This window comes from Anopheles ziemanni, chromosome 3 (assembly GCF_943734765.1).
Source record: "Anopheles ziemanni chromosome 3, idAnoZiCoDA_A2_x.2, whole genome shotgun sequence".
In the NCBI taxonomy this organism is placed as follows: domain Eukaryota; kingdom Metazoa; phylum Arthropoda; class Insecta; order Diptera; family Culicidae; genus Anopheles; species Anopheles ziemanni.
Window position 1 is genome coordinate 11,789,972 of NC_080706.1, and position 19,751 is coordinate 11,809,722.

At 47.4% G+C, this 19,751-nt stretch overlaps 5 protein-coding genes across 5 annotated transcripts; all 5 read right to left on the reverse strand.

Moving 5' to 3' along the window:
* Positions 1–1,299: 1,299 nt before the first annotated feature.
* Positions 1,300–2,440, reverse strand: LOC131288703 (diphthine methyltransferase). The gene is made up of 2 exons (XM_058317871.1): positions 1,825–2,440; positions 1,300–1,766 (listed from the first exon to the last, which is right to left on the reverse strand). Exons 1-2 carry the CDS (start codon positions 2,402–2,404, stop codon positions 1,300–1,302), a joined length of 1,047 nt encoding a protein of 348 aa, XP_058173854.1. The 5' UTR covers positions 2,405–2,440.
* Positions 2,441–2,950: 510 nt separating this feature from the next.
* On the reverse strand, positions 2,951–4,562 carry LOC131288702 (myosin-M heavy chain-like). Its single transcript, XM_058317869.1, has one exon. It carries the CDS (start codon positions 4,448–4,450, stop codon positions 3,263–3,265), a length of 1,188 nt encoding a protein of 395 aa, XP_058173852.1. The 5' UTR covers positions 4,451–4,562; the 3' UTR covers positions 2,951–3,262.
* An 890-nt stretch (positions 4,563–5,452) lies between these two features.
* On the reverse strand, positions 5,453–9,311 carry LOC131284077 (probable serine/threonine-protein kinase fhkB). Its single transcript, XM_058312931.1, has 2 exons — positions 8,011–9,311; positions 5,453–6,867 (listed from the first exon to the last, which is right to left on the reverse strand). Exons 1-2 carry the CDS (start codon positions 9,068–9,070, stop codon positions 5,453–5,455), a joined length of 2,475 nt encoding a protein of 824 aa, XP_058168914.1. The 5' UTR covers positions 9,071–9,311.
* Positions 9,312–9,756: 445 nt separating this feature from the next.
* On the reverse strand, positions 9,757–10,824 carry LOC131287266 (uncharacterized). The gene has a single exon (XM_058316301.1). It carries the CDS (start codon positions 10,718–10,720, stop codon positions 10,253–10,255), a length of 468 nt encoding a protein of 155 aa, XP_058172284.1. The 5' UTR covers positions 10,721–10,824; the 3' UTR covers positions 9,757–10,252.
* Positions 10,825–11,190: 366 nt separating this feature from the next.
* On the reverse strand, positions 11,191–19,552 carry LOC131287264 (endoribonuclease Dcr-1). Its single transcript, XM_058316299.1, has 9 exons — positions 18,885–19,552; positions 17,293–18,820; positions 16,686–16,985; positions 16,356–16,595; positions 14,857–16,288; positions 12,914–14,277; positions 11,694–12,839; positions 11,520–11,626; positions 11,191–11,433 (listed from the first exon to the last, which is right to left on the reverse strand). The coding sequence occupies exons 1-9, from the start codon at positions 19,550–19,552 to the stop codon at positions 11,262–11,264; spliced, it is 6,957 nt and encodes a 2,318-aa protein (XP_058172282.1). The 3' UTR covers positions 11,191–11,261.
* Positions 19,553–19,751: the final 199 nt, after the last annotated feature.

Here is a 19,751-nt window from a genome sequence, read left to right on the forward strand (position 1 = left end):
GACATTGAAACACGAAAAGGATTGAACCATCAGTCTTGTGATTGAGTTGAAGCTAATAGTAACTCTGCAATAAGTTCAAAAGTACCGTTTGTTGTAAGCTCAACCACACTGAAGTTATGGTACATGCAAGCACACAAAATCCTTTCCGGATGTCCTTGTGGATTCGTTCGCAAACGCCAAATACCACCGTTTAGCCCATGCTCGGCTACATTGTGTTTCAGCTGCCGGTCGTCGAAGATCCGTATCATTTCGTCGTAACTACCCGTGAGTAAAGCATGATCTTTGTGCTTCGGAGACAATAGAGTGGTTACTCCTGCGGTACTGTTTTTGTTTTTAGTTTTTAAAACAGGTTCCTTTGGGCATCGTATATCGTAGGCGCAAAGGAAGGTATCGTCTCCACCTGAAAGAAGTAAAACCCCGTTTATCACCTGTTATGGTTTGTTGGTTTACATAAAATGATTAAAACTTTATTACTAATTACGTACAAAGTTACAAGTTAAAATTATAACGCGCGTGTGTGTGTATCCGGTGTATTGCGGCCAGCGCTGCCGTACGTCCGTGCCCGTGCGAGGTTGGGAAGCGAGAGAGCTCGGGGCCGATCTTCTCGAGCGCTCCACGGCAAGGACTCTCCACATCGAAAACCCAGTCAACAAGGACAGGGTTGAGCGGAAGCGTTACGCGCGCGCCCAAGGTGCCTACACAACATCACCACCACAAGCGGAGTGGGATACTCTGCCTTTTTACGCTTCCTTTCTATCCACTGCTCCGGAGATTCGTTGAGAAAACGCTGTCGAGCACGTGCGGCATCGCACGCTGTTCCGGGATTTCGTTCGCTCGTGCTATGCGCATCCGTTCCGCAAGCTTCGCCAAACGTTCTGCTCGCTGTTCTGGTGTTTCGATCTCCCTCCAAATACGTTCACGTGTCATGCGCATCCTTTTGGCGACCTTTGCCAGCCGTAGTGCACGCTGTTCCGGCGTTTCCATTGCCCTTCGCAGTCGTTCCCGGGCGGCGCTTCGATCTCGCCTAATGATTTTCTCTAGCTCACTTTCGTTCTGTCGGCGCCTCCGATTGCATTCCGCGTTTTCCGCCAACCGGCGCCTATACTCCTCAGTCATTTTGAATGCCGCATTTCGGTCCATCCTGGTTCGATACTCTTCTGATTCGGAGGCTTCCAAAGATAACTTGCCTAGGGAGTCCTCCAACGAATGCATCATCTCAAACATTACCCAGGTGTACTTATTTAAAATGATATCAAAACGAATGTAAATGTTCGAAAGGTTTTACGTATTCAGCTAAGATTAACTTACTTCAACAACACACAATTTATGATCGTAGAATGAACATGTCGCGATAATGTTCCTGACATTTTCCTTGCTTTCTATACGTTGCCAATCGCAACCGTAGCAAATGCTTTCATGCTCTCCATACTCTCCAATAAGTTCAAAAGTACCGTTTGTCGTAAGCTCAACCACACTGAAGTTATGGTACATGCAAGCACACAAAATCCTTTCCGGATGTCCTTGTGGATTCGATCGCAAACGCCAAACACCACCGTTTAGCCCATGCTCGGCTACATTGTGTTTCAGCTGCCGGTCGTCGAAGATCCGTATCATTTCGTCGTAACTACCCGTAAGTAAAGCATGATCTTTGTGCTTCGGAGACAATAGAGAGGTTACTCCTGCGGTATGGCTTTTGTTTTTCGTTTTTAAAACAGGTTCCTTTGGGCATCGTATATCGTAGGCGCAAAGGAAGGTATCGTCTCCACCTGAAAGAAGTAAAACCCCATTGATCATCACCACAAGCGGAGTGGGATCTAAACGTACCGCTATAAACGACATCCTCATGGTGCTGGCTGAACGTGCATGTCCATGCTTCGAAGCCATGTCCTTTCCAGTTGTGTATGGGTAGCAGAGCCGTATCGCCAAAACTGAATACTTCTACACACCCATGTGAATCAGTAGCAACGAGTCGTTTACCATCGGAGCTCCATTCAAGGGCCAGCGCCAATATGTTACGGCCATCCGTCTCTTCGCCTCGTAGGATGGCTGATGATTGCAGCTCAAGTCGCGGGTCTTCCGCCAGATCCAGCCTATAAACGGCAACTGATCCATCAGCCCCAGCTACAGCTAGTCGATCCGTGTAGATGGGATTCCACTTTTGATCCAGAACAGCCTTACGCTGAATAGTTTGTAGTAGGACTAGCGGTTCCGGACCATCAGCATCATACTTGTGTAGAAGAATTCTACCCTCCCGGTTAGCCGTTGACGTGGCATCGTCGCGTTCGAGCTGATAAGTACCGCAGACAAATATATTTTGCCATCCTTCGTGAGGACACCATTCGACTGAATCGGCCGATTGTTCGGTATCATACGAGACAAGCGTTTTGAAGCCAAGCTGTACCATCGTTCGATAAAGCAATTAGCTTTTTGAGAAACATAAACTAGCTGAAAGGAAAGATGTTGTCCTTTTAACTAGAAAAATACATTAGAATATATTTCCCATACCTATGGTCCACGCAGTCGGAAACCGGCGCTACACTTTACGACAATCTAACCATGATTGTGGTCATCGCTGTCACTTGTAAAACATGTTTTTAAAAATATGTATCCACTTCTCGCGGTAGCTATACATCCGTGTCGATCGCTTAGATTACCAATTCATACTGCTGTTAATATCCATTTGAATACAAGCTGATCCCTTATTTTTTTAGTTGTCGTAAAAGAGAAGATTTCTTTCAGCCTTTCTATAAAAAGAGTCCAGTCTTATTGAAGCTTCTTATATGTTTATTTCAACTTTATTTTCTGCCAACACGTGACTAGAGTAAAACACATTACTACTCATTTTTTTACGAGTGAAAACTGTTCGAAAGACAAACATATGTTGTGCCCTATTGTGTTCTTGCTATATTTACCCCGTTGAGGTTACGTTGTTACCGATACTTAAATTGGTGACCGTTTGGAATGCATTACTAATTCATATGCTTTTCTTGTTCCGGCTGGTTTTCTTCAGTTGCATTTCGAGCATTCAACTTATTACACGTCGTAATATTACGTCTAGCAGGCTATGGAACACAAAATGAAAGTTTACAAATGCATTTCTGCATTGCACATTGTTGGTAGCCACTCGCTTCTACACTCAATTGAAGATTTATTTTGATGAAATTTCTTTAAGCTTCAATCTGTATGAGCAGATCACTTAATACTTTACAGCTTCACCGATAAATGTAAGGGAGTATCTTGGTTGAGAGATACTACACCGCAGCTATTTACTTTTATAATCTGCTTGTGTAGGGTGTACGGCTCCGGCCGTAGGGGAGAACGTGTACGGAAGAATGTGAAACTTGTACAGGTCAGGCTGCACGATGGTCTGTCCGTGGTGACTGGTGTTTGTTAGAAATTCCGGGGGTTTCAGGTCGGCCCCAGTGAACGGGATATGCGATGTGGCATAGATTTGTTCGGGCAGTTGAAGCGATTGTGTTACCACCTTGTGCGGTGCTATTAGCTTTACATCCTTCAGGTCTACCGTTGCCGTGGGTAAACTGACGATAGATGCCTGCGTGATAGGTTGGTTCGGGTCGAGGCTGTACGTGGTGTTGGGTGCTTGACTGAAACCGACGTCACCGTTCGTAGATACGCTGAGGCTGGTGGAAGAGCTGGTGCTACTTGATGAGCTGCAGGTCGGCGAGAGTCCCAATTTAGCGGCTTCAGCGGCTGCACTCCGTTTCTGGCGGGCATATTCGGCCTTCTTTCGTTTCCGGTCAATCCATTGTTCGGGTGTTTCGTTTTGTAGGCGCTCTTTGGCCTTGGCAGCGTTTTTGGCCAAACGATGCGCCCGTTGCTCCGGGGTTTCCGTCGCCCGGGAGTAACGCATCCGCTCAGCTAACTTTGCTAGTCGGATGGCCCTCTGTTCCGGTGTCTCCATCGCACGCCTGAGACGCTCGCGGGCAGCACTACGGGCCCTGCGTAAACTGCGTTCTAATTCAGTCTCATTTTGCCGCCGCAGCCTATTACGTTCGGCGTTCTTAGCTAAACGCATCTGGTATTCCTCACACGACTTACTTTCGCTGTTTTTTTCCATCCGTCTGCGGTATTCCTCTTCTGTTTCGGCAGCACGCTTCTTTCGCATCCTTTCTGCATTCTGGGCCATACGCTTGCGATACTCCTCCTCAGATTCAGCGGCACGCTTCTGGCGCATCCGCTCGGCGTTCCGAGCTAATCGTTTTGCACGTGCCTCGGGACTTTCATGAAGAAACCGACGCTGGCTTTTGGTCAGGCTACCCGCTTTATCTACCGAACTCTCATCGCTGACCGTGGTCACTGGCTGGTGGAGCGTATGCTGTACAGCTGGCGGTAGAGTGGATGAGGCAGCTACTGTTGTTGCTGTATATGGGACCACAACTTCTTGCTTAATATCATTATAGTACTGATTTATTTGAAAGAATCCATTCATATTTGTTCGATATTATGCGATGCACATATCGGCTGGATGGAACTCGAATGGTAAGTGCGGTGCTGTAGAGTTTTCTGTATGAAACATTAACTTTTCCACTGGGAGCACTTATCAAAACAACTTTTACCTCTAGAGAATGCAAAACAACATTTTGGGGAAGTTTGTATTGATATTTTCCTAGAATGGCATCTAGCTTGTTTACACGCATGGGTTGAAAGATCTCCTTATGTTCGAGGAACATATTTTTCTGAACAGTAGCGTACCAATCAGTTGCCGATGACGCATTATCACACAGATTGAAATAGTGTTTTCAAAACAATAAGAGACAAACTTTTCTGTTCATTGCACCTTAACGTAGTTTCTTTTTATTATGGTATCTAAATGAAAGAATCTACTTATAAATGTGACGAATTCTAATTTTTTTATTACGAATCTTAGCCCTTAGAACTTATCGATGAAAGAATATTGATAAATCTCGCATTATTTTTATGATTAAGAAAATCTTAACGACTTCCACTTTTGTATGACCCGATGGAAAATTGATTTACCAATAGCTGGTATTTGATTCAAATTATCAGCATCCTTGATGTAAATGTCTACGTACGGTCATCATTTTAAAGTAATTTAGAATAAAACCAAGATGAAACAATCTTCCAATGATCTTAGGACGGAAACGAAAGAAAAACACTGAATTTAAATTATTTCATACGTAAAATACATTACAAAATGTAATTAGCCAATGCAGTAAGAGAAAATTCGAACCTACTAATCTGGGAGTAGAAGCAACGCAACAATAATGCACAAAATTACGCAATGAAAAATTCACTCCACACAGTAAATTACAATTTACACAATATCTTGAATGAAAAGAATGTGGAACCATGCTGGATTGCCTTCTGCGCCTGCTTTCAACTACGAAGGAATAGCTTTCATAATGCCCTACTTTTAAGATCAGATTGCACCGATAAAATGTTCTCGATAGCCAGGGACATTTTTTTGTTTCTACTTATTTTTGTAATTTGTGGACTGGTCTCCAGAAGCAGACGAACCGAATGGATACGGTAAAAGGTGCAGCTTGTACAGATTACTGGGACAATTTGGGTCCGTTTGCATGGCTAAATGTTGTCCGTTCAGCAGCTCGTGAGGTTTAAATTCAACGCCACTAAATAATACCTGTGGCGGGGGGTACACTTGTTCCGAGTGTAGCTGCAATGATGCAGTTTGTTCAGTTTTTGTCGAAATCGCAAGCTTACTACCATCCTTTACGTTCATTACATAAGTCGATGCAGGAGCTGAATTCGAAGTGCTTCCCGTGGCAAGCGGGATCGTTGTGTGCAGTATCGTTTCTGGCAACGTTGCTGGGGCCTGGCCTGGGAAAGTGCATGAGTCCATCGATGGTTGCTGGTGCTGTTGCATGATGCCCGGATTCTGGGACGTTGTGCTGGTTGCGGATGGTGCCCCATTGGCTCCGAGAGCAGCTGCTGCGGCTCGTTTCTGCCGGGCATACTCTGCCTTTTTACGCTTCCTTTCTATCCACTGCTCTGGAGATTCGTTGAGAAAACGTTGCCGGGCACGTGCGGCATTCTTGGCCAACCGAATCGCACGCTGTTCCGGTGTTTCGTTCGCTCGTGCTATGCGCATCCGTTCCGCAAGCTTCGCCAAACGTTCTGCCCGCTGTTCTGGTGTTTCGATCTCCCTCCAAAGCCGTTCACGGGTCATGCGCATCCTTTCGGCGAGCTTTGCCAGCCGTAGTGCACGCTGTTCCGGCGTTTCCATTGCCCTTCGCAGTCGTTCCCGGGCGGCGCTTCGGGCCCGCCTTATGCTTTTCTCTAGCTCACTTTCGTTCTGTCGGCGCCTCCGATTGCGTTCTGCGTTTTCTGCCAACCGGCGCCTATACTCCTCGGTCATTTTGAACGCCGCATTTCGCTCCATCCTGGTTCGATACTCTTCTTCTGATTCGGAGGCTCTTTTTCTTCGCATACGCTCCGCGTTCTCGGCCATGCGCTTGCGGCTTTGCTCTTCGGTTTCGGCGGCACGCTTCTGGCGCATCCGTTCAGCGTTGCGGGCCAATCGTTTCGCTCGGGCCTCTTCACTTTCGTGCAAAAACCGCTGTTGATTTTTAGCTGATGTTTCTGGTTTGCCCTGCTGGCTCACAGGCGGCTGCTCGATGACCACACGCCCGACGAGACGTTCCTGTTGTTGCTGCTGCTGTTGTTGTTGCTGCTGCTGCTGCTGCTGCTGCTGGCTCGGCTGTTGGATCGGTGCTGGTGCATATGCAGCACCAGGTTCTTGCTTAAACTCATTGTAGTATGTATTTATTTGGAAAAATCCATTCATATTTCGATGCGTTACTCCTCTAACATACCGATGTTCGCAATCGTCAGAGGAGTAAGTTCGGTATTGGGTGGTAGAAACACCTCAATACTTTCACGATTCTTCCTGCTATCAACACGCACTTTTTTCGATCAATAACAACTTTGGCAGAACTTGCAATTTAGCTCTTCTTTCACTTCCACCCACCACCTAGGGGAAATTGATCAATTTCTAAACAACCACATACTTTGCCACTGCGTCTACATTCGGGTGCGGAAAGGTCCACTGAGCACTTGACAGAAATGTCAAGGTGGTACAGTAATGCACAAGAAAAGATGATAGGCTTTTATTTTACTAAATAAAAAAAAGAAACATTAATTTTGATACCGTTTATTCCAGAATTGTAATAGAAAACAAAAATTTAATTTAACATCAATATACTCCCTTGAAAACAGTACAGTTGTAGCTACAGATTATAATTTTTACGATAGTTTTTTCTTTCATGAAACGCTCCCGATAGACAAAAGAAAGTGCAAAATAAAAGAAGAAGAAGGACCCGTGTCGAATTACTGTTTAGTAAATGCAACTCTTGAATTTACTCTTTGTTCGCGAAACTTCTGTTTGTGTCATCTCACCATTATGTTTTAAGAATCCCAGCATTGTGATATTTTTCACTTGCATTACAATATCCATTTCTGGAAAATTTCATTCCTTGAATAGATCCTTGATGAGAATTAGAAGATTTTTAGACCCAGTAAAGCTATCGAAAAAGCTAAAGTTAGTTATAGAGATACCGGTTTAACCAACCATGCAGAATCAAACATAGCTTACCTGATGCCCTAAGCTTAAGCACTAAGTTGCTCTTCAAATATGTTGGCAATTTAGGTTCAATTATGTTACAATAGTTTCGTTCCACCAACTATTCCAAGTAGCATAAAACAAACAAATCTTTCTACTTGCATTACTGACTCTTCAGCTTTACTTGTTGGTAAAACAAAATAATTAAAAAACAACAAAATCGAGCTTAGTACGCTAAATGAAAAAAAAATACGACCGTACGATTTTCTTAAAATTAATTACGTTATATATTGCCTACTGCTGTTTGTGTTCGCTTTTGCACATGCTAAAAAGAAATGTCGTTAATGTAGCTGATATTCTTATATCTACCACAACTGGTGGTAGCATGTCTTCCAGTCCCTTCGCTTAGTAGCAGCTCAGTTATGCGCGGTTGCTTCCAATTGCCAGTTATTTACTTTTATAGTCGGTGTGGCCGGGGTGTTGCAGACCGCTAGTGCTCGATGGAACCGAAACTGCACCAGGCGGAATAGAATAGGGTAAAATGTGAAACTTGTACAAATTGCTAGGGCATGAAAGATCTGATTGCAATGTAGTCACCGGATGCTGGACGCTGTGTAAGTATTCCGGTGGTTTTAACTCCGTCGTCATGAAAGAGAGTTGCGGAGTGCTGTAGATTTGTTCGGGAAGCTGTGCCTGGGGATCCTGCTGGCCTTTGGGAGATGCTATTAGCTTGATATCTTTAACATCCGGTGGCGTTGCCGTACCTGCTACCGACAAAGACGAATGGCCAAGATCCGGCACATAACTGTGACTACTCGACACCTGGCTGAATGAAAGTTCAGGTGATGTAAGTGCACTGTGCACAGCGGCATCATTACTACTACTACTTCCGGCGGAGCTGCTCAACGGGCCTCCGCTTCGCTTTCGCCGTGCGTATTCAGCCTTCTTCCGCTTCCGTTCTATCCACTGCTCTGGTGATTCCTTCAACAAACGTTCCTTTGCTTTCGCCGCGTTTTTTGCCAACCGCATTGCTCGCTGATCCGGTGTTTCGTTTGCCCGCGAGACACGCATCCTCTCGGCCAGCTTTGCCAATCGCACCGCGCGCTGCTCCGGTGTTTCCATCGCCCGTCGTAGACGCTCTCGGGCAGCACTGCGTGCGTGCCGTATGGTACGTTCCAGGTCAGTCTCATTTTGACGCTTCCGTCGGTTGCTTTCGGCATTTTTCGCCAACCTGCGGCGATACTCTTCCTCCGTCTCGGTGGCACGCTTCTGGCGCATCCTTTCTGCGTTTCTAGCCAGCCTTCTGGCGCGAGCTTCCTCGCTTTCGTTTACGTACGCCCGGCGCTTCTTCCTGTTCTGGCTCGGCGGGGATTTTTCCGCCACGGGCAGTAGGCTTATGGGTGGCCCAGGAATATCGCTAATCTCGGTACGTATGGGCAAGGTGTACGATAGAATGCCCTGCTTAATGTCCGTGTAGCAGGTGTTTGGTGGCGGATACGGTGCATTCATTCTGTTCGAACAATCCCACGACGATGTTGCGTTGATATTGCACTATGAAAACAGGTCCGAGCAGGTGTGACTGGGCAAGATGCGTCCATCAAACATAGAGCGTTCTTTGCTGATTCGGCAAAGATTGGTACAGGTCGAAACGAATGTTTTACGATTGTCTCTTCTGATCTCGCTTACAACCATCAAATACGCATCGTAAATGCGCATTTGTTTACCTTATTCCTCTGGTCACAGCATTGTGCTTTCTATCCTGTGTTGAAAGGAAACAAGAGCACTGTTGAACCCTTGTACAAACGCCATCGACACTATTCTTCTTCGCATCACTTACCAACATGGCACAAACCGTACTTGTACGAAATGATTTCTTGTACCGCAATTATACTAAATGGATATCCTAAATGGAAAACTGTGTCCCTGGTTGTCCAATGAACAATAACATCACAATCGATTTGCTTTTTACCATCGATGCAAACGTCAAGCAACCTGCATCTAAGTTGGATGTGTTAAGATGTGTGTGTGTGTGCGACACGCGCAAAACGTCCAACGACAAGCGTTTATAACATATTGCTTGATGCTTGACCATTTATCACGCTACAATGCAGTACGGAAATGTGCTACAGTAGGCGATATCTATTTTTGTGCAATACAATGCAGAACAAATATGGTTCGATTAACATTACGCTAGCTTAAAATATGGTTTTATTTGTTTCTGTTACATCTTTATCCAAATTACAGTACAATCGACCGTTTGTATATAGGTAAAGGCTACACATCTTATCGTCTTTTAATACGTTCCTATGTCTTGTAGAAAAAAGAGAGAACATTTCATTATAATCTTGATTTGACTCTTGTTGCAAAATCTTGCTGTATACATGCTTCGTATTGGTTATTCCGTATAATGGTTTACTTTACCCAGCCGAAAACTAATGCCCGAGGGCCAGTGTTCAGAATGGGCAGTAAATACACAGTCTATCTTATTTCCTAAGGCTGCTCTCAACTGTGCTGTCGTTACGTTAACTGATTATACACGCTCGACTACAGTACGCCTGCATCTATGAAACTGCTGTTTTGTACTATGTGTGTTAACAAACGCTGCTGCTGTTTTGATATCCTACAACGAGCAAATAATCTAGACGAATGCACTTGAAGAGCCACAGAGCGAGAGCGCTTTCCAGGGCGGATCTACTGTCTTGCCGAGCGCTCCGTTTCAACCAAGCATTCCCGTACCAGTATGCGGGCGTGCACGATAAGGCGCTTCAACCGTTCGGCCGAGTTGCGGCTTCCGGAGTACGTGGGGCGCAAGTCGCGCCCCATCTCTTCGATGACCATCAGCAGCTGGGCGTACTTCGAAAGGCCCGAATTGTTTGGGAAATGGTTGAAGGTAGTAACCGGTGCCACCAGATTCGCGGCGTTGTTCGACCCCACCGTCAGTGCTAATGGCCCCGACGTACCGTCGTTTACGGCGATCGAATTGTGGTTGTTGCTGCGATGGTTTGTTTGCGGCGTTATGGTGATACTTGCTGTATTGTTGCTATTGTAGCTGCCGCTGCCACCGCTGCTGCTGGAATGGGCATTTTTAATCATTGGTATCGGCGTCACAGTCACGTCTGTCAGTTTCGATTCTACGGCTTGTATGTCGACGTAGTCCATCGTTTTCGCGGATGCACTAGTTTCAGACGAAGGATGAAAATGACGATTGTTTGTATCGAAAACTTCACGAAAATATCCTAAAGCTTGCAGCGCTCTACAACAAGGTATGCATTGCACTGATTCAGGTATTGGAATGAAACGCATTTTGACATTGGCGATGCAAAAAATAAAAAAAACAATTTTGACACTAATGGTCCCCATGGTATTTTTAAAATTTATGGGACAAACCGCTACGAAATGTGGTTCATAAATTATTATATTTCCAATTTGGTGGGGACTCGTTGGTTTTAAAAAATCTGGAATCATGTGTGGTTACCATTATTCTACTATATTTCGCATGAGCATGACCTTTTACTAGAACTATATACGTGATCCGTGAATACATTTTTATTATTAATCTTATTTGAATACCTTATTGATATAAATTACAAATGTCTTAAGATACAAGTACACAATTGAGATCACTACAGATAGATATTTGATGTTTTTAAAAATAAAGGAATGTTTTTATGGCGATACCTTTGATTCCCCGAAAGTCAAACTATCTCCGTTTATGGCTACTATATCCAAGTTTCCTCAACTGTCGCAGTGCACATTTAGCTGCCGTACACTTTGCGATTCGGTAGTTCCGACCGATGCCTCGGAACGTGCCTTTGCCGAACACTTCGACCGTTACACGCACCCGTCGACCGTCGGCCAGTTTTTCCGGTTTACTGTAAAAATACGAACATCACAAACAACAAGTATCAATCAAATTTTGTTCTACTAGCACAATGTGAGTGTGTGGAAATAAATGTACCCAAATTTGGCCGTCTCTGGCTCCATCTCTAGGAGCTCGCGGATGGGTGATTTCGGTACCGAACTGCTGAACTTTTCTATCTCCGGGCCCATCATCTTACGGTAGACCTAAATAGGTAAGAGAAAAAGATTTTTTCACTAGTTCGCATGGATTGCTTAGTTAATTCTTTCTTACCTTCCACACAGTGTCGAGTGACATGTCGGAGTCGAGAAAGATAGCTCCTGCGATTGATTCAAATACATCGCCCAATGCTTTCGGCACCTCAACGTCTTCTGCTTCGCCCGTACCATGGCCGACTGAACGGCCATCAGTTCCATCACCATCCATTGCGCCTCCCACGATGGTATCCATCAAATCATCGTCCTCGTCAGGTAAGTAGTACTCTTCCTCTGTTATTCGATGACTGTTCTCTTGCTGTATGCGAACAAACCGGTCGATAACTTCCTGCAGACCGGGCGAAAGATGAAGGAAGTACTTGTGGAATCCGTGCCGCACGGCAAGAGACGCAAAGATGGTATTATTGACAAGCGCGGAGCGAAGATCGGTCAGGGCACCCGGGGAATGTTGTCGACGATCCTCGTACAGGTGGCGTGTGATCAGGTAGTCCAGAATGGCATCACCGAGAAATTCTAGACGCTGATAGCAGTCTGTTAATCGGTTCGGACTGTAGGATGCGTGCGTCATAGCTTGCAGTAGGTAGGATCGGTCCTGGAACGTGTATCCGAGCGTGTGCTCAAACGCTTCGAATCCCTCGAGGAGTCGGGCGAGTTCCTGGACCGTTACGCTAGCGCCCGCCACGATTCCACCAAACGTTATGTTGGCTCGTACCATCGGCGATGGCGGTGCTACCCAGTGTCCGTACTGCATTATGGAGGAAGCAGGTTCGTTCTCACTATAGCGGGTCATCGTAGTTTGATGGCTTGTGGGTTCGGAATCCAGAATTGGAAGCACCCTTATTCCGAGCCACGCCATAAATAGTAGAGCACCCCGAGGACCACATTCGATGAGGTAGGCCCCGATTAGCGCCTCGACGCAATCCGCAACCGATTTGTCCGGTATGCTGTGTTGCGTGACGAGATTGTACGGAATGAAGCAAGAATAGTAGTCCGACCCGTCCTCATTTCCAATGTCTACCGAATCATCCTCATCTTCGTCTTCGTCGTCATTCGTCTCTTGATCCGCCTCACTTCCGTTTTGCACCACTTCGTGTTCTTCGATCCGCTTGGCGCGAGCCCTATCTTTTACCAATTGACAAATTTCAGCGCACGACAGGCGTTTAATGTCTGGAAGATCGGCTAGATTCCAATGGCAGGCAGGAATCTATGAGAAACAACAAATTATATGAATACCGTGCACTGATTAATCTCCTAGGCCCCTTCTTGGCCCTTTCTTACCTTCGCATCGATGAGCGTTTGCTCGAGTTCTTTCGGGACGTAATAGCACGGTGGAAGCCAATTATCGTGTGGTTCAAATTTAGCCGCTATCATACAATCGCCCAGTCGTTTTCGGCGTCCTAACCGATACAGGTTAAGGTTGGAAACCTGTTTCGAGCGCAGATGACTCAGCTTACCCTCGTGTACGTTATCGTAACGGCAGTAGAGGTAGGTCGTAATGGCGTATTTTAGAAAGGAATCGCCTATCGTTTCAAGCCGCTCTAGATTAATGCCATCGTTCGCATTCGACATGGTCAGCGCCTGCAGAATTATGGCGGGACTGGGACCTGGATGATGTTCGAGGTCCGGCTGATAGTCGAAGCTGAAGCCACCGTCTTGAGCTACCTCAGCACTGTACCTACCATTGGTCATTTCAATATTGACGGTGCGTTCTTGTAAGGCCGAAGGCTTTGGTTTATAATTGCAGGCCGTCTGACCGGCTGCTATAGCAGGAAAAGGATCGCTTATGGTTAAAACGATCTGTTTTGCTTGGGGTCGTTCGTTGGTGCCCTGTGTAGCGTCCACCAGGAAGCGATCAAATGGAGAACCGCCACGGAAGACGTTGTACCTTTCGGGAAAGAATCGCTCGTTCAACCGGTAGAGATCGGTCAGTCGAAGCCACCGTTCACCGACGCTTCCGTTGCGAACGAGTAATTCGAACAGTTCCTCCTCGTCGATGTATGGCACGAACTCCACGAACGGGCTCCCTCCCATATCGTCCATCAGGGCAGCCAGTCGCTTTGCCTCACATTCGTCTACCTTTGCCCGCCAGTGGCGTCCCGAGAGTGGTTCGTCACAGCGCACCAGTGCGCCGTGCAGCCGAATGATGTCCTTGGTGTGGGTTTTCGCTTTCGCAAACGCTTCCTCTGCCTGCCGCCGCTCGTCTTCGTTGGCCAGATCGATTGCCGGTGAGCAGCTGAATCCATCGATGGCGTTTTTCGAACTTTGATACAGTTGCTCGTTTAGTCGCGACCGTTGAATAATGCTTTGTTGCGTACGCTGCCGCTGTAGGTCGCGCTCGGAGTCGATCGCTTCTGCGACCGTTTCCGATTTAAACTCGATCTTTAACCGGCTACCGGCGCTCACCGTAGTGTCCTGTTGAGTGGCGCTGCCCACCTTTCCGTTGCACGCGGTCGGCGCATCAATCGAAGCAACCATTTCGGACGGTTGTGCTCCGATATCTTCCTCCGTTCCTGGGTCGTCGAGTAGGTAGTCGTCCTCATCGTCGTCGTACTCTTCGGAGGAATAGTAGTTACCACTGCTGTTGCTGGCGCAATCAGAATCGTAACGCAGGAACGACGGTGATGAAGCTCCTCTGCCTGCTTCTTTCAAAAGATGCCAATGTGTAAGATATAGGAAAAGGAAAACAAATTTATTACTTCTATAAGATATCGATACTTCTGTTTCCTTGGCAAGTAATGCGAGTCTTGAACAATTTTATCATTCAATACATTAGTAGAAAATCCAATCGGTTCTTGCAATCTGATAGAAATTTAAAAAAGTTTTAGACAGTATCACTCTTTGACGCAGCGCTGAAGACATAACGCCTAAGAGAATTTTGTAAAACCCATTCTACAAACCAACCATAAACCATAGTTATTTAATAATTCTGCCCCTAAGAAAATATTAATAATATCGCAATGACTGGCCACAATACAAGAGGCACTTCGCATATATTAAGAGCGTCAAATGGAAAAGAATTTGAGACGAAATTGAATCGAAACCATGCTTAGCATCCACGTGGAAGTCATAAGCTTCGGTACGATCTTCTACTTGTTTTGCAGAAATGATGGATTGGTTTGACTTTCTTCTAGTGCACGAGATTCCCTATTTAAACAAATTAACGGTTATTGAAATGACCGAAAGTGTGTTAAAAGAGGTGTTCATAATTCACAATTACTTACCAACCTCGCTCGTGTCGTTAACATCACCTGTGCCAACACCGGCAGCCATTTCGTTCGACCACATTCCAATCTCCAGTAGTGACTCGTCCTCACCCGGTGCTGCCGCAGTCTGTTCGTCTGTTTCCACCCTCTGACTATCCTCAGACGCCACACAATTCTCTTTTACTACGTTAGAGCTACTTTTAGTGATATCAGTATCCTGCGTTTGTTCGTTTGTTACCGGTGCTTCATTTGGTACGACGATCGGTGCCTTCTCCTCATTCGGTACAGCATCTGGCGTTGCCCCGTTTGCTACCTGTCCTTGGGCTACTTTCTGTTCCTTCGTTTTGCGCAGCACATCTGCCAGATTCCAGCCGAAGCTCAGCATCGGCCATTGAAACTTGCCACCATCGAAATCGTCCACATTCTCGCGCCCCAACCGTAGGTCCCGCGCAACCTGGCGCCGGATTTCATCGGCTAGTAAGAGTGCATTGATACGGTATAGGACACACGGCAGACAGACTGCCGCACGCCACAGCGAGGCCGGAAATGGATGTATCGTACACAGCTCGGGCACGAGTATTTGCTTCTGCTCGAGATTTTCCCGTTTGGCACGCTTCGTTTCCTCCGAGCTGGTCGGCAGCGCGACACCCTTTCGATTGACGTACCGGGGCGTGAGAAAGTTCAACCGGGCGCTGGTGTGATCGACGTCCAGGAGCGGCTGCCGTACGTTTTGTATGTGAATGTTGTACTTCCGGTGGTAGTACTCCTCGAACGTGGCATAGTTCGAACCGGGGAAGGTACTTTTCGGCGACAGATGGTAGCAAATTTCCGCCACGTAAAAGTACTGCGGTTGATCGCGGTTCCGGTACCACGGCATCACGACTGCATCGCGGAACTTGCCCACGTCGAACGTGTAACCCTTGCGCGCCTCGTCCGGTATGAACGTTGGCCCGCTGCGATGCACATTGGTGGCAATTTTTTCCACAAACTCCCAGTCCACCGTTACGTCGCCTGCATGACCACCGAGCGTATCATCGCCGTTGGGCGCGTCCGACCGCTTGATGGTAGGAACGATGAAGAAACAATTCTCCGTCGCGTTCGCATCGTACAGCATGAGGCTCTTCTGCAATCGCAGCACCTTGGTGAATGTGTACTGAACGAAACGGTTGACCATTTCTAGCTGCCACTCGGTCAGTCGCATGAGCTGCGGACAGAGATCTAGCGACACTTTAACCTCCCCCGATCGGGTAAATATTGGGAAGGAGCTGATCTTCGGAATCAGCTTCGTGGTCAGTATGCCGAACCCCTGTGGGGAATCCTCCGGGGCGTAGATCTTGCGCCCGCGTGTATTCTGCTCCTCCGGTATGGGACAGATAAGCTCCATACGTATGTGGTAAAGGTAGGCACACATGTCCACCTGGGGCCTACAATCGTTGAACACGGATGCAATCTAAGAACGAGCCACAAACATGAAAATGGAACAATTGAACCGTCTTGCCACCGTTTTTCCTACTTACCCTTTTATAATAATACTGCCGCCGTTTCGTTGTTCCCGGCCGCGGATCACTGTTGTCCGTCAGTATCTTCGCGTCCGACTCCTCCAGCTCAAAGTTTTCCCAGTCCGCTTCGAACGCACGGAACGCCTCTTTGCCGAACGATTGAAAGGAATTGTCCAGCTCACCGGCAGCATGTAGCATCCGGCAGGCTACATACGCCGCCATCCGTCGGCCTAGCGTTTCCGTCGGCATTGGTAGTCCCTGTAGAATTTGGGGACAGAGAGAGAAGCGCAAGAGAATAAGAGCATTTACATACTTTCTTCCACCACCAAGCATCACATATGGACGCACCAAAATATCTTCCTTCCACGGCGAGTTGATCGGCAAACGGATGGTGTACTGAAACAGTTTGTGACCGTTGCGGTCGGTCGTCGCGCAGCGCCAGATGGGTGTGAGCTTGGTAAAGGTGTCGCTGGGCAGTTTGGCACAATATTTGTTGAGCGTTTGGATGGCATTTCCTAGCCACAGGGCGCCAGAGGGTCCATCGGAGCCTTTCCCTGGTCGGTATATTTCCAGGCAGTGGTTAAAACAGTCCGCATGCTTCAATTCTCTTTCTGCAGGTTCCCCGTTGCGGCACTTGGCCAGTAAAAGCTGAGGGAGGGTTGAGGATGAATACGATCGTTTTTGATAAAGAGAGACATGTGGTGTCTAACCGCTGTACGAACAAAAATATCTAACAAAAAACTCATCCACCTATAAATGGTTGAGTGCGGTGTAAGAATTTGCATAGATGCGGCTACAGCATTTTCAGCAGGGATTTTTGAATCATTGTCTTTAATCATTGTTGATCAGTCGTAAAAATGCCAATCCATTCCACTCTTACTTCAAGGAACATTTACATAATTTGTCAAAGGTGCAATCAACACGTAAGATAAATGAACAGAACACGTTCTGTTACCTTTTCAACTTCTCTGTAAATCGCAACGCGCTCGATCATGGCATCGGTGGATCGTTCCACCAGCTCGCGATCATTCGCATCCATGGTTGCCTCATCACCGTTTATCGTATCTTCTTCGATCACTTCATCACAGTCCGTTGGGTGATCCTCGATACTCTCCTCTGGCTCGGCGTGAGTCACGTCTGGAGTAACGAAAAGGATGTGGTATGCTCCCGGTGCTTTCGCTCGTCCCTTGCACTGGGCGTACGAGCGATAGTTGGAAGGACAGTTCCACCGGATGACAAGATTGCACTTGGGTAGCTCGATGCCTTCCTCCAGCACGGACGTACCGATCAGCAGGTTGCACTCGTGCATGCGAAAGCGTTTCAAAACTTCCTCCTGCTTGCGGTGCTCGAGGGCAGCATGTTGCGGATCAGTCTGCGGGTCAACCATCTTGTCCACCGTGTACTGCGCGTTGATAAACTCGTATCCGGGCTGTGATCTCGAGACTTCGTACAGTAGCACGTAAAGGATGCGGGCCATCGAGCGGTTGTTACAATATATCAACCCACACAGTGCATCGGTGGCGTCGGAGGATTTATGCTGCGAATGGTAATGTTGGGCCCAGTGAGGACCACCCCCGGCCGTACCTCCACCGGCGAAACGTCTTCTACGAAAATTACCCGTGCGCCCTTCATTCCCATGGCGTGGCGATTGGTGAATGCCGCCCGTACCGGCCTCTGATATGCCAGTACTTGAAGTTCGGTATTTTTGCATCAACCGATCGGTGGTTTGACGAACGGATCGTAGGTGGTCCATCAAACGGTCGATCCGTTCTCCGACATCTCCGACTTGTCCCTCAAACGAGTGGTAGAGTTTTCCGAGATCTTTACAATTGGGCTGCCGGCAGAAGCAGTAAGGAAATAATTTTTGCTGTTGATGCTGCTGCTGCTGCTGAAGTTGGTAGTGCTGAAACATTCCCGCCTGATTCCGATCTTTTGGGCGGCTTCGTTGTTCACCGAACCATCCTAGCACTTCCAGTAATCGACGAACTTTCGGCGTGGAGTAGTGTTTTATTCGCTCCATTTCGGAAGCATATCGGACAAAAACCGACGCCACCAGGGCCCGGACCTGGACGAACACGGTGGACACCATACATAGCAACAAAAAGTGTCTCTCGTACGGGGTGCGTATTTTCTCCTTCTCGATGGTCGTCAGCAGCTCCAGTGCACCCCTGTCTGCACCCCATGGGCCGAATTCGTCCAGCAGGTCCAGATACTGCTGGAGGTAGGAAAGCGGTGCTGCCCTTGGATCGGGGATAGAACGTAGTTCACGGCGTAGTTCGGCCTCCTCATCATCGTTCTCCGTGTCGAGTTCACTCACGGCACTGTCGATATCTCCGTCGAGCCCATACATGGCTAGCGGATCGAAACAATGCTCGCGCAAGAAAACCATCTGCCGCCCTACCAGCGATCGCAACTGCCGTGTTAAGTTCGATTGGTGTACTGGACGGCATTCCAGGATCAATTCGTAGGGTTTGGTGCTAAACCTGGAACCGGTAGTGGACTGTGTTTAGTTGAAAACATACAAATCACTAACCTTTAACAATTTACCTGAGCACGCTGGTGATATCGCTGGCGGTTTCAATACGTGCCCGCAAACACTTTTCTAGATAGTGCAGTTCCCAAGAAAGCCTTTCCGGTGCACAACCTGCACCGTGCAGTGGGCCGGCGAGACCAAGAATTTTGGTGCGCTTGGTCTGTGCGTGCGAACTCTGCTCTATCTTTGCACAAATTTCCCACAGCTCCGGGTGGCTGTAGATATTATGGCACTCGTCTACCACAAACAAGCTTATGTCTTCCACCCGCACGATGCCCCGGTTTAGATGGTCCAGTAGGGTGCAATCGCTGGCGAAAAATAGAACGTCCGCAGCTCCTATCTCTGCAAGCGGGGGATCTGAAGACTCGGTGGCAGTTCCTTCGTTCACGCTCGAATCAACACTGAACACACACAAATCGGTGAGGTTGGAAACCATCGTGGCCAGCTGGGTGCGATCCATACGAGCGGTCAGATAAATCGTTTTCCCCGATGCCCCCGGTTGAACTCTCTCCGAGCGCAACGATTGAATCAACTTCACCACAAGAAACTCCTTGGACGAATTGTGGGCCAGACAGACGATCAGGTTTTCCTCACGCGCCATCGCGAGCAACTCTATTTGGTGCTCACGCGGTGTGAAGGCGGTGGTGTGGATGTTTCCATCCATCCAGTGATGAGCCGTCATGGTTATTCTTCTTCTTCTTCTTCTATTATGTTAGTCAGGGTAAATCCTCTTACGCTAAGTCGAACACATTGTTCCCTTACTCGTAATCAGAGGGGTACCGACTCTATCCGAACTCCAATGGAGGGGCTCGTTCTTTAGGACCGGCTATAATAGCCATATGTCCACCCGCCGTCCACGGGAGGAATAATTCCTTCCGTTT

Excerpts from the sequence above, each read along its gene's own strand:
- LOC131288702 (XM_058317869.1), bottom strand. The coding sequence starts at position 4,450 with ATGAATGGATTCTTTCAAATAAATCAGTACTATAATGATATTAAGCAA.
- LOC131284077 (XM_058312931.1), bottom strand. The coding sequence starts at position 9,070 with ATGAATGCACCGTATCCGCCACCAAACACCTGCTACACGGACATTAAG. Across the intron at positions 6,868-8,010 it reads CACCGACTATAAAAGTAAAT|GTGTTTCTACCACCCAATAC; the intron begins AACTGGCAATTG and ends GAAAGTATTGAG.
- LOC131287266 (XM_058316301.1), bottom strand. The coding sequence starts at position 10,720 with ATGGACTACGTCGACATACAAGCCGTAGAATCGAAACTGACAGACGTG.
- LOC131287264 (XM_058316299.1), bottom strand. The coding sequence starts at position 19,552 with ATGACGGCTCATCACTGGATGGATGGAAACATCCACACCACCGCCTTC. Across the intron at positions 16,289-16,355 it reads GGCAGTATTATTATAAAAGG|ATTGCATCCGTGTTCAACGA; the intron begins GTAAGTAGGAAA and ends GCTCGTTCTTAG. Across the intron at positions 12,840-12,913 it reads AAACGCTCATCGATGCGAAG|ATTCCTGCCTGCCATTGGAA; the intron begins GTAAGAAAGGGC and ends TGTTTCTCATAG.
- LOC131288703 (XM_058317871.1), bottom strand. The coding sequence starts at position 2,404 with ATGGTACAGCTTGGCTTCAAAACGCTTGTCTCGTATGATACCGAACAA. Across the intron at positions 1,767-1,824 it reads TGAGGATGTCGTTTATAGCG|GTGGAGACGATACCTTCCTT; the intron begins GTACGTTTAGAT and ends TACTTCTTTCAG.